Source organism: Caloenas nicobarica, chromosome 1, assembly GCF_036013445.1.
Source record: "Caloenas nicobarica isolate bCalNic1 chromosome 1, bCalNic1.hap1, whole genome shotgun sequence".
Classification (NCBI taxonomy): domain Eukaryota; kingdom Metazoa; phylum Chordata; class Aves; order Columbiformes; family Columbidae; genus Caloenas; species Caloenas nicobarica.
Genome location: NC_088245.1, coordinates 14104436 through 14118289, shown reverse-complemented (window position 1 = coordinate 14118289; position 13854 = coordinate 14104436). Strand labels below are relative to the sequence as shown.

The window sequence follows — 13854 nt, the reverse complement described above, 5'->3', positions numbered from 1 at the left end:
CATACCCTAAAAAGATAATTCCTCAGACTATAATTTTTTTCTGTTATTGGAGCTAAAATTAATGTCACTTGAAAGAGGCGATTAGAGGGAAGCACTTTTTCCCATTTTGATATTACTTTTTGCATTCAGTAATGCTTTCCATAGAATTTAGTTATCTTATTAAGGGTCATCTTAGCCCCTGCACAGTTATCTTTTATTTGTGTGTGGGTTTTTTGGTTGGAGTGTTTTGGTTACTGAGTAAACAGCAGGAAAATATGCCTTGAAAGACATACCATTAGATATGTGGATTGAGAATGTGAATAGGAAGGCTGACACTCCTGCAGTAGATTTTTAAGCTTCTTATTTTTCAGGTTAATAGTGTTTTCCCAGGCCTTTTAAGATCTTGTTTCATTAAATCAGGCATGGAAGAGCAAAAAATTGGAAACTATTGCAATACATTAAAGTTTTATTTTCATTCTGAATTCCTGCAGATCTACCCAAGCATATTCCCTATCATCTAGCTTCACTTACAGCTTTTTGAATGTAAAGTGTAAATTTTATGTAAGGGATGTGAAGAATTTTTGTTCCTTTTTGTAAGAAGGACAGAGACCCTTTTCCCCCTCACCCTTCTCTTCCCAGAGGAGTGGGGTTCATGGGGGCTCGGTGCTCCTGGCTCGCTCTGCTCCAGAGGAGTTGAGATTTGTCAGCCCGAGGTGCATGGTGCTGCTCAGGTAAACAGCCCAACAGGGCACCGCTGAGCTCAGGTTTCATGCTAGGAGCATTTAAAACTAAAGCTTGCACCCTGAAGCCCATGATCACAAACCAGCACTCGATGTTTAGCATGTACATTAAGTTCTATCATAATCTTAGCTTTGTTTGCCCTGTTGTCTCCCTATTCCTTTATATGATGGACTACACTTTTTTCACAGACATTAGGTGAATGTCCCATAGCACTGAGAGAGTTTTAACTGTCAAAATTCATTTCACCCAGACCATTTTTTGCCCTACACTTCAGAAAGGCCCTGAAGTCTCTCCATCCCTTCCCTTTTGCATGGCTCAGTGCTCCAAAGGCACAATTTCACCAGCAATATTTCCATCCTCCTGACTGACAATACGATACCTGGATGCATTTTGGTTAGTGATGAGCTACTGCCTCCTGTTTTGATGGTCTATCCCTTATGACACTCTTCACTATCTGTTGAGGGAGAGCATTTGCACACAGTGCCTACCTGGCAGCCAGATAAAAATCACAGAATATATATATTTTTTCCAAGCAGTGACATCTGGCTTGTTAGCTGACTTGGCCCCTGTCTGCATTACAGACTCTGTTGCTAATGACTGTGCAACCCTCCCAGAGAGCTGTGCTGGGTCAAGTGTTTGCAGATCAGATGGGCTGATTCACCCTTCTGCAGAAAGGGTGGTTTTTTGTCTTTTGTTTCTGCTTTTTACTGATCTTTACTTTTGGCAGCCATAAAAGAGTGTTGCATCAAAGAACTGTAAATCTTTTCACCTTTGAGACCACTGTCTAGTGTTTTATTGCCTGAACACTGTGTCAGACAACAGAGCTGCAGCAAACAATAAGACCTACCTGGCTAAATAATGTAATACTGTCAGCCTGTCTGTTCTTGAGCTGTCTATGGGGTTGTAATATGAATGAGACTGATGAGTATGTTCTGGCTTGTCCTAGTCCCTGTAGATACATAAAACATCTCAGGTAGGAGATACCAATTTCATTAACAGAATCGGAGTACAGCTGGTTTTTGAATTGGAAGAGGATCGTGATATTGTGTATGATGCAGTGTGTGAGGGAAACTGGAGTCCTATCTGCATCATACTGGCTCTGGCTTGTTTGTGATTTTACTGATGTCACTACAAATTAGGACCAAATCCCCTAAAATGAAGAGAGTTATCCTGGTGGGGAATTATTTGGGTGACAAATCAAGCCTTGTCTCTTCACACAGAGACACAAATTCACCTCAAAACATAGTATTTAAAATAAAGAGGTTATCTACAAGCAGTAGAATTAATGAAACCTGGTTTCCTTTAGATTTGTATTAACCTCTGCTTGTCAGTGACCTCATCTCTCCCTGTGTGCTTCACAAGGACACTCTCAGCACAAGGGACAAGGAGTTGCTTCCCAAAAACATCACATAAGCACATACTCCAATAGTCATAACATAACAGACAGGCATCAAAAACTGGCTAGGAAACAAGGAGGAGAATGGCATCACCAACATCCAGCATGCAAAAGCTCAGTGTGGGGACAAGTCCAGCTTCCCTCCTCGGTTCAGGCGGTGTTTTGGATATGCAATGCAGACAACCTGTGAAGAAGGTGTGAGAGGGCAGTGGCATTCTCATTATCTCAATGCTCTTTACATTGGCTGTGACCAGATAAGACTCAGATAAATGTCAGAGACATGCATTCGAATTTGGTGAGTGAGTTGCAGGACATTAATTAAAACAAATTGCTGTTATATAGCACAGTAGTATGCATCTAAGAGGAAATGTAACCTACTCTGATATCACAAAGTCACAACTTAAAATATCAGTTCAGCAAGAGCATTAGGACATCCCGGTAGATTGAGAATAACATTTACAATATTTTGGAGCAAAAGGATGGGATTACTATTAATTCAAATATAGCTAGATAGGCATGTTCCAGGCTTAGCCAAAGTTCTGTCAATAAAGCCGGTGACACTGTCTCAAAGGGATGTTGCAGCTTTAGAATGTTTGCAGAAAATGGTTATGGGAAAAATCAAAGACATGGAAAAACTTTCATGCAGAGAAACAGATTAAAAGATTGCCATAGTTTACCACAGAAAGGAGGAGGAGAAGGTAGGGAAGTGATAAAAGCACTGACTACACTGAAGGTTGCAAGAAAGGTAGATCAAGAACATTTTTTTCCCCATCTCATGATATGAGAACAAGAGGATGTTCAATGAAATCAAAGTGTATAGGTTCAAAATCAAAGGGCCTACTTCACAAAATGTCTCATGAAATCTTTTCACTGAAAATTGTTTACATCAAGAATTTAAGGACCAAAAATGGATTGGTGGTTTAGTGAGGATAGAATAATTTTACTAAGACTGTAATATTGTATTTTAAAGCTTAAAACAATTTTCAGGTACAAGAGGTCAAGGTAGGATCTGAGGTAAGGAGCACATTTGCCTGCTTTGGAGTTTTTGCATCTTTGTGTGAAAGAAAGAACTGCTAAAATCTGCTACTCAGTCCAGCAACCATTTATTAGACACAAGATCAATAAACCACATCACTTTCTTCTGTCTTGGGTCCTCCACGGTGTCCTATGGCAATGCTTGATTTCACTGGGAACATTACCTGATCAATAAGCCTGGAATAATGACCTAACTAAAAATGCCACATCAGTTAAGAAAGGTGAATTATCCAGACTGATCTTGTGCTATCAGACAATAATTACACTTCTTTTCTACCCTGATGGTTTTTTTTGAACAGGCTAGTTCAATTTTATGTACAAATTGGAAGCAAGGCAATTGGTAACTCCTGCAACAGACCCAGAGCCAGGAATGAAGGTAAAGCCTCTTTTCCTTATAATAAGCTTTTTGTATTTTGGGTCTTCTACAATGTTTTTACCTTTTACTGCCTTAACAAAATCAAAAAGATTATTTACAAGAGGTATAATAGCTTTTCTTGTGGAAAAAAAGGTAAATCTAGAAGTACACAGAACTTTCTTTAGATCTGAAATAAAAGGAATAAAATTCATGTTCAGGGTAAAGTGGGCAATTTCCGTTTCTGACGTGAAGAAGAGCTGTGTGCCTGAAAACTTGTTCAGCTTCTCAACTGCACCAGTGGATCTAATAGAAGTTTGCCTTCCAACACAATCTCATGCATGATTTACTTGGAATGCAAAATTAAAAAGCTACAGCTGTAAATGTATTTAGACTAAAGAAATTAATCTCTCCCAGCTGTGTTCCCTCTTATTTTACTCACATGCTTTAGAGTTTTGGGGGTGGGGAGCTGGTATTTGCACTTGGGAAGGACCAGCAGAGTTTCAGAAGCAGATTTCCCATGTAAAGTTGCCTAGTTGTATGAAGACAGATCACTGACATCTGGTAGACAAGAAAACGTCATTTTCCTCTCAGTATAAATTATTTAACATCAGTGGACTGTTGCCTGATGCATGGCACTTACATTGACACTGACTCAGAACTGTCACCTTTCAGCATAGAGTACCCTGAGGGCTTGATTCTCATTTGGACCAGTATAAGACACAAGAAAATCCATTTTCTTTGCATGTACTCCAGTATAAAAGAGTTTTAAGAGAAGAAATATACATTAGTGTTTCTTTCTTGTATTATTCCCTGTGATGAGCTCTTAAGTTACTTCAGAATTCTGCTGTGTCCTAGTATTTGCTATACTGTGTGTAAGACATGAAGATTATTTAAGATCATCTAAATGTTATGATTCTGTGAGCTTGTGCAGGTAGCATGAGCAGTGTGAACTATCCATATCGGGAGCACAACTATCAGAATTACAACTTAGTATCCCACACAAACTGCAAGGATACCCAACATGAAATAAACACTGACTATATTAAGAAAATCACATTTTTCCTACAGTTTCGGTGGTACAATCACTAGTTTCACTGAGGTTGTATTGATAAAAGATTTGATCCTTTGAGTTTGGTGAAGAGAAGCAATATAACATGTAGTATCTGGTGAGCCCACATCACCTTTGCAGTAGGACTTTGTCCACAAAATGCTCCTGGAGCAGGAGATGCTAAAAGGGTAAAGGAGACACCAAAAGTGCCATGCACCTGGAGCAGGAGATGTTAAAAGGGTAAGGGAGACACCAAAAGTACCGTGCACTGGACGGGGTTGGCAGCTCCCGAGTACAGGCTGAAGAGTTGCCTTCCTTTGCTCCGTACAGTCAGACTAACTGCCTGCCTTAATTTTAAACACAGGGCTTGTCGTTCAATACACAAATGATAATGGGATCACCTGGCATTTGCTGCGAGAGCTGGACTTCATGTCGTACCTGGAACCTCAGGTTGTTTCCATAGACTTACCTCGGGAGGCCAAAACCCCCGCCACCGCTTTCCGCTGGTGGCAGCCACAACACGGTAAGGAACGCCATCCTAAAAATTCATTAAGCAGCTTTACACAACCTGCATGACAGTGCTTCTCAGTATGGAGATATTCTGCAGAAACCTCAGCTTACCAAAAATACAGCATGGTGAAGAGTGTGGGTGCTGTAAGAGCATGTTTAGGCTTTCCCCAGTCACGCTGCAGTCATGATTTTCTTTTATAGCACCAAGAAAAATAGTGGGTTTAAGAGTAAAATTGTTTAAGAGCTAAATTTGAACCAAAAATGCTGAGAGATAACAGAGGGGATGAGAAAAGAATATTACACAGAAAAGCCTAAATAAGATCAGTGGATTTACCTGAGTATGGAGTGACCTGGGATGCAAAATGGCTTACACATTTTATCTCACTTTTTCTCTGTTTTGGGAGAGGAGGCATAACTTGGCCCAGAATCTGCCTACCTGGTGGCTCCCATCTCACTATTTTAATATCTCCACACTCCAAAACAGGACCCCCATCCCCTGCTATTTCTGGTGTCCCAGCACCATGCTCCCCTGCCTTCTGCTTCACCTCCAAAGCCCACTCAGCCACGTCCCACATCCTCAGTTGAAAGTAAAACCCTGGTGCTGACTGATACCTACAGGCACTATAAGAGCTCCCACCTTGCACAGGAGCATGTTACCACTATTAAAAGTGTCTTGATTAAGTGTCTCGCCTTTGTGCAAGGCAGCAGCTCTTGGATCCCTGCAGGAAATATAAGGTGATATTCAGAAATATGGCAAAGTACATTTTAACAGCAATTCCCCGGGGAGAGAAGCACACAGCTTACACTCAGGCAATTATGGCATGCAGCTTCTTGGATATCATTTATCATTTTGATGGCTGATTTTTATTCATCCATTTTCTTACAAGGTATGTGCTGGAGTTAATTGTCCTCACTAGGCAAGAGAGTAGACAAGGCAAGAGGGATGTGATTTAGTTAAGAAGCCAATTCATTTGGGAAAAATGCTGGGCAGCAACTGGTGCACCCCAGACCATTGTTCTGCCACGATTGCTTGCACTGGCGAGTGGTGCGATGTCAGACCTGTTGCTCCCTACCTGTGTCCTGCCCATGGTCGCTTGCTCTGGGCACACCTGGATGACATCTGTCCCTGCTGAGAGCAGTCACTCTAACACCAACTGAGGGCAGTCCTGTGGCTCCCAGTAAGAGTCAGAATTTATGACTGGAGGTGGAAATACCGTCTTCCATACCAGTGCCCATAGGTGACAACGACTCCTCATTACAGATATTAACTCCTTCATAGATTGTCCTCTGTCTGCTATAATTGAGTGCAGAGTGGCCATATCAGCTCTGACCCACATTCCTCACAGTGGCAAGACAAAAGTTCTGGCACATTGCTGTGAGTTCATAGTTTATTGTTAAGACTTTCCTTCTCCTGTGAGGGCAGTGACTGTACAGCAAGATAGCATTTTCAGCATGCCAGTAGAAAGGTGAATTGAAATGAAGGGCTGGAGATGATGGTGAACTGACATGCCTGTAAGTTGGAGAGCAAGAGAAGAGAGGTTTCCAGGAAGGAGAAGGTGAAGAGCACTTCTATGAATATCATCTATTTTGAGAGCCTTCGGCATTTTCCTCTGTGTACTATTCTCTTCCATACAATAGGTACTTTGGGAACTAGACAGAGGACTTTCCAATTTAGCTGCAGAGAATGGCAGGGAAGTTGTGAGCCATAAAATGAAAATCCCCAATCTAGAAGCTCAGGGTGTGTCTCCTTCAGACACAGGGAGAGCATCTGATGACAAAAGCACCAAAGCTTGAGAAATGAAGCAGGAAATACCTGTGTTTATCTGAAATAGATACATACTCTAGAGTCCAGACTCATCCTTGAGCCATGTTTTAGTCTTGTTTAACAGTGTTCAGTCTACGTGACTGAACACTGCTCACTGGATGAACACAGGATGTGAGCATAAAAAATAACTACCAGGGACTCCACTAACCTGCCTGTTCTGCTTTTTATAGGGAAGCATTCAGCTCAGTGGGCTTTGGATGATGTCCTTATAGGGATGAACGACAGCTCTCAGACTGGCTTCCAGGATAAATTTGATGGAACTGTGGATTTACAAGCAAGCTGGTACAGAATACAAGGAGGTCAAGTGGACATCGACTGCCTCTCTATGGATACAGCTCTGATGTTCAGTGAAAACATTGGTATGTGTCACCAAACATTGCTGCATGTGTGTGTGCCTATTTTATAAATTATGTATGGGTCAAGTTCTTATAAGATAGGAGGTATATGCAAATTCAAGTATATCATAATCTGCAGGGAAGAGAAGGCTGAAAAAAAGTGAAAATATGGATAACAAATTTGAATTATAGTACTGAAAGCATATGCATAAGGTATATTTTTTCTTTTGTTCTCTTCTCTTAGGAAAACCTCGCTATGCTGAGACTTGGGACTTCCATGTATCAGCCTCCACTTTCTTGCAATTTGAGCTGAGCATGGGTTGCAGCAAGCCCTACAGCAATTCCCATAGCATTCACCTGCAATACTCTTTGAACAATGGGAGAGACTGGCACCTGGTGACAGAGGAGTGTGTCCCTCCAACCATTGGCTGTCAGCACTACACCGAGAGCTCCATCTACACTTCAGAAAGATTCCAAAACTGGAAGAGAATTACGGTCTACCTCCCACCCGCCACCAAGTGAGCACTGCTCTTCTGACTGTTTAGCATGCTATAGATTTTGCTGATCTAATTTGAGTAAACATCCCCCAGCTTGGGAATTTTCTGCATGTCTTTTAAATTATTAAATGTGTGTGGTCACGCCATCAGAATTTTAAATATCGCTTTGAAATATTTCATCAGATATAATGTGAACTGTAGGAACTTAAGGAAGTAACAACTTTGGAGGAGTGAATTCTTAAGTCTTGCCTATAATCTGTGACACCAAGAACTGGAATGCTAAAGCAAGCTTTTCTAACATTTACCCAATAAGAAGCAAGAATTAATGCCCTGACCCACCCTTTCATATAAAAGTATTCTCTGTCATTGCATATAAGTTGTCATCCAGCTATTAGGCATGTTATTCATGGCATTCAGCAAGTCAAAACGCATGTTACTAGATGTGCCACCTCCACCCTTTTGACCAGGAGGAGAGTTCTGCCTGCCTCCTAGTGATATCACCTTGTTGTAAATTGATGTGGCAGATATGCTGGCGCCCGTCTCTCTGAATAAAACCACACTCTAGTTTAGAAATAACGGATGATAATAATATTGCTTACCATTATTCTGAATAGTTCTGTAATTCTTCAAAGAAACCTATGCATTACCTCTGTAAATTTTACCATCCAGAAAATACAGTGGTAAAGATGAACATACAGTAAATAAGCTGGCACTGGGGTTCACATCTTGGTTTATAATTCCATAGTTCTCTTCAAAGGACCATGCATCTTCTTCCAAAAAATACTCTTCACAAATATAATGATACCCTGATCCCGTCAGTCTGAGTGCATTCTCTGTGTATTGTTCCAGGATCAGCTCCACAGCACATTTTCTGCCTGAACAAAGCCAAGATGAACTAACCCGTGGCATCTTGACAGACTTTTTTTTCCAAAATAATTTCCTCATCTGAGGATGACAAGGCAGTCAGCAATTACAAGACTGTGTATGCATGTGCTTGTGTGTACATGTAGAGTCATACACCGTTATACATTTATGTACAAACATATGTAATCATTATTTCTTTACACGACAATATAAATGAACTTTACTGAAGCAATTGTATTGTCTTAACTCTGCTAGCAACACGTGGAGCTGTTGAATGCTGATGCAGCTAATAGTTTCTGCTCAACTACTTTGCTGACCAGCAAGAGTCACAGCAATGTTGACTTTCTTGGTTTTAACTTTGGGCACCTGCCTTTAGAGTCTGCTGGAATTTTGCCTATAAACTAACCTGAGAAATTAAAACTTCCACGTTCAACTGGAATACTAATCTTTCCCAAATACAGACAGTCATGGTTATTATTTTGCTTTTCTTCTCCTGAAGTCTATGGGATCTTCTTTAATATTTAGCACTTCGTGGAGCAGACATTTTGAAGCCTGAAATACATTTATTCTGTTTTTTCCAGCTCTCCCAGAACACGGTTCAGATGGATTCAGTACAACTATGCTTCAGGTGTTGATTCTTGGGCTATTGATAACGTGGTCCTGGCTACAGGGTGCCCATGGATGTGCTCGGGCCATGGCATCTGTGATGCAGGTCGTTGTGTGTAAGTAGCAACCTGCTAAACCTGCTTCAGAGAAATGAAGTTGTGTTTTATCTAGGCCACATGGATAACACCTTTTCCTCCCAATTTGTTGTTAGGTGTGACAGAGGCTTTGGTGGTCCATACTGTGTCCCTGTCATTCCTCTGCCGTCTGTCCTGAAGGATGATTTCAATGGTAACTTGCATCCAGACCTTTGGCCTGAGGTTTACGGTGCTGAGAGGGGAAATCTGAATGGTGACACCATCAAGTCTGGAACAGCTCTCATTTTTAAAGGGGTCAGAGATTACTTTCGTTGAAAAAGTTGAATTAAAACCAGTAGAGTTAAAAACAGAGAGTAAATTTTTGTTGTTTCCTCCCATATGTTTATGTCGAAGTCTTTAGGCTAGAATTTGACATTTTCTTTTTTTTTTCCTGCCCTAAATATGCACCATGTTTGTTGCAGTTGTTTTTTATGAACAAATGGGTTTCATCTGTTCGTTGACTATTGTTTTCATTTGTGGTTTAAATTCTTCCTTAACAACCAAAGGAAAATAATGAGACTCTGTGGCTGAGACTTTTGAGGCCAAGTGAGTGATTTGGAAATATGGTACACATTACAATCAATTGGGCTTGTGTCTTGAAATCCCCTGACTGACTTTTGAGTAATTTGAATAACACAAATTAGTCAGCACTGTTGTCTATGTAATCAATGTTTAATGTAGTTAGCCTGTGTTTTACATAATTCTGACACTTTGAAGTTTTCTAGCTCTTTACAGAATTTTTTTTGTTAATTACAGATTTTAAAAAAGCCAGGAAATATATTTTCTGAACATCTCAGTTCTTCAACAAAACACATAAAGACTTTTGTTCACATAAGCACACAAATTTTAAGTTCACACATGAGTCTTTGTTTGACACTGTGAATTCAGGTGCCTCAAAATAGCAAAGTTTAATAATGTTTGTTGCAGAAATGTCTTTAGAAATATTTCTTTGCAAAACCTTGACTCCAGTTCAACCTCTTTAGACCATCTAAATCACAAATCACAGGATGCGAATTGTCTAAAACTTGGATTGGTTGTTCCTGCAGGTTGCTCCCCTGGGGGCATGGGTCTGAGAAAGAGGGAAGCTCTGAGAGGTGGTTTGCCTGATCTCTGCAGAACCGGGACCAGCTCTGGCCCCAGGATCCACACAACATTGAGCTCATCTATAGAGATGGACAGGACCTTAGGGGTCACTATGAGGTTTCCTGTCTGTTCCCTTTCCTTACTGCTCTAAGTCAAAAGGTTGTCCCAGAAGAGATTATTTGTACAAAACATTTTTATGAGGCACAGAAAAGAGCTCCTAGAGAGGAGTCTTCCTGCCTGGAAATTAGGGTGCTTAGCTACTACACAATTTTCCAAAAAAATTAGTATACTAGCTTGGACTCAAGTCTGAGTAAGTCAGTGCTTGCAGATCGGATCATATCCCAGTGGTTCAGAGCATGAACTGAATGAGCTGAACCTGTGTCTGTACCTGATCATGTAGCTGTACCTCTGGCAGTGACACATACCCATACCTAGCCCATTCCACTACTATGGCTCACTTTGCCAAGGCCATCACTGTACCCATTTTCTGCCTGGGAGAAGGTGTGGGACAGAGAACTGCCTCTCTTGCTGCCACTGGCAGTCAGTAACAGACAACATCCAGACAATAGTAAGCTGCACAACATCTTTGATAATGGGAGTTAAGATTCACACCATATATTCTGTATTCGCAGGAAGGACTGAGAATGCTTGTTTCAAGAGATCTAGATTGCACTAATACCGTCTACATCCAGTTTTCCTTTAAATTTATTGCCAAAGGTAAGATCACTGTTGATTTCCCATCACTTCTCTAGCTTTATTAATACATAGTAGCATCACAGAAAAGAATATGGTTTTATAGTTTCAGCTTCAGTGTACATGATGGTCAGTTTAGGCTACATAATATGGGAACTTGTTTGAGATTCTGCATCATCCCTACCTTGCTACCAGCCTACATGGCCATCTGTGTAGTAAAAGAGTAAACTGCATTAAAAGGTCTTACCATTTGGCTTCCTAATAGGTATTGTAGAGATGACTAAACCCTCATAATTCTATTTAATTGTATATGAAGAATAGTCAGATTTTGCAAGCCAAGTTTACAAGTTGGTGTAACAAACTAGAGACAGTTTCTCTAGTACAAGCATGTTCAAACCAATGATTCAGTCTTACCCTGCTCTAAGCCCCTGTCATCTTGAGTCTTGCAAAATAATTTTATGTCAGTCAGGAGTGACGCAGTGAAGATCAGCTAACCTGGATGAGTGTTTGAGTCACTCCCATGCAGTCTCAGAAGTTTTTCCCCAGCATTGCTTGTAGAATCAGCTCTTCAGGACTGAACTCTCAAGGTACAAAAACCCCTTTCCCTTTCGTGGAAGATGCTCATAGCTTCTTCAGGAAGCTCAGCACTCGGGGACTGGACCCTACCTGACTCATCATTTGCCCAAAGACAGTACAAAAGTAGGTTTGAACCACCTCTTTCTTCCTACATAAATATCTTAGCCAAATCTCTGTATGGGCACGTAAAATTGTAGCTCATTCTGAATTAAGTTTGATTCTCTCTAATAGGTATTTAATCATATCTATTTGGCTACTTATTTCTACTTTTTAAGTACTTTACAGAAAAGTGAGAAAACAATAGCAGCCATAAATATAACATGCCCCAAAACAACAGGCCCAATACTTCATGTTTAAAAGCATAATCTTTGTGAAGGCTTCTTTTACAAAACTATGTCTTGGAAATATTTCTACATATGATCCTTGCCAAAATATTTAAAAATATGATGAGTAAAAATATAATTCTGAAAGGCAGGAATAGCTCAAGACTCGATTTTGGTACTTGACCCATAAGAAGTAAAGCAGTGAAACTCCAGGACAAATCTTTTCTCATTAAATCTATATGGCTTGCTAGCCCTAGGCTTGGAACCAGGACTTAGTCCCAACAAGCTCCTTAATGCTGAATGCAAATCGATATAGCTAGGCACATCTCAGCTGTAAGCATTAAGAGCAGCGTGCTGATAACTGTTAATTGCCACAGATGCACTGAAATCCACTCCTGACTGCAAATGTCTCCCTGCTCTGTTCCGCATGTGGTGGTTCAAGAGAGACTTTGTGCTGGAGCAGAGTGGAGCAGGGGTGTGCACATCAGTCACTTTGGCTTCAGCAAATTTGGTTAATTTAAGAACAGAACATGGGAGAAACTTGCTCTGTAACGCATAGTGAGGCAGGGATGAAAAAACTGTCCTTTAGTCCTTTTCTGCTGTGAGTTCCTGCCCTTGGAGTGAGTTTTTGGGCACATGCCATCACTGTGCCACACTATGAAGAGAGTGGAGACAGCAAATTTGAGTGAGAACTCAGCTCAGAAATACTGTTGCTCAGACACTGATTTTCCTTGTCAGCAAGTCAGGTACAGGTGAAAAATACACCTGGCACTGAGCTTGCGCAGGGTAGCCTGCATCAAGTGCAAGTGCTGGGCTCTAATCAGCATATGTTAATACACAGATCTGTATAGAGCCTTTATTGAATCTTTAAAGCTTTAAGTGAAAAAAAGGAGGAACTGGTAGTCGGAAAATGTAAATTTTATTCTCAGTTCCAATGCTGATTTTTAGTCCCAGGTTAAAGCACAGAATATTTCGTTGTTGTTGTAGCGTGTTGTTAAAACATGCTAATAAAGACCCTCAGCACTTTACCTCAATTATATGATTTCTGGGGATGAATGTGCTCATATCAGTGTCTGCAGTCAGAGACATGGACTATAAATTTGTGAGAATAAGGATTGTGTCTTTATCTACAGGTGGTACAGATGGTGATGATAATGACTGGTACCTGGGAACAACAAGCAAATAAATACTGAATTACTGAAAAATGTCTGTGGTAGAAAGAGCTGGTTTGTTCTAATCTAAAAAATTCTGAGATAGTTTCTCGTCTAAGTAAATTAATTGTGACAGTACATATAATGAACAGCAATGTAAATTTGGCCCCTAATTTATTAGCATTTTGCAGATAGACAAGCAAGGGAAAGCACAGGAAGATGTACATGTATAATACACACACAACCTCTCAAGCGTTTACATTGTTGTTAAAGCAAGCCCATACTCTGTAATACATGTCAAAGTAACCTAATTTTATTTACACTCGAAGAAGCATTCTTGAGCTAGTGCTTTTTAAAAACAGATTATAATGAACTTAAATGCATGTCCTGTCTGCTCCAGGCACCCCCGAGAGGTCTCATTCCATCCTCCTGCAATATTCTGTCAACAGTGGCATCACTTGGCACCTGATAGATGAGTTTTACTTCACGCAGACTACAGATGTCCTCTTTATTAACATTCCTCTGCCCTACGCAGCCCAAAGCAATGCGACGCGGTTCAGGCTCTGGCAACCCTACAACAATGGTAAGGAACAGACATCCGCGGGACTCCAGGTCCACACTTGCATGGCTCAGCATGTGTAAGAGGCTAGATTTTTTAACTCAAGAAGATTAACTCAACAATAAATCTTGTTTCCTAATATTT

At 40.6% G+C, this 13854-nt stretch overlaps 1 protein-coding gene across 1 annotated transcript in view; it reads left to right on the top strand.

The window, feature by feature from the left end:
* RELN (reelin) overlaps nucleotides 1–13854 on the top strand; it is a 289052-nt gene that overhangs the window by 227495 nt on the left and 47703 nt on the right. The window contains exons 31-38 of the mRNA XM_065628247.1: nucleotides 3451–3527; nucleotides 4919–5077; nucleotides 7060–7248; nucleotides 7469–7742; nucleotides 9167–9307; nucleotides 9403–9580; nucleotides 11041–11125; nucleotides 13552–13734. Coding sequence (XP_065484319.1) covers nucleotides 3451–3527; nucleotides 4919–5077; nucleotides 7060–7248; nucleotides 7469–7742; nucleotides 9167–9307; nucleotides 9403–9580; nucleotides 11041–11125; nucleotides 13552–13734 — 1286 coding nt within the window. The remainder of the gene's footprint in view (nucleotides 1–3450; nucleotides 3528–4918; nucleotides 5078–7059; nucleotides 7249–7468; nucleotides 7743–9166; nucleotides 9308–9402; nucleotides 9581–11040; nucleotides 11126–13551; nucleotides 13735–13854) is intronic.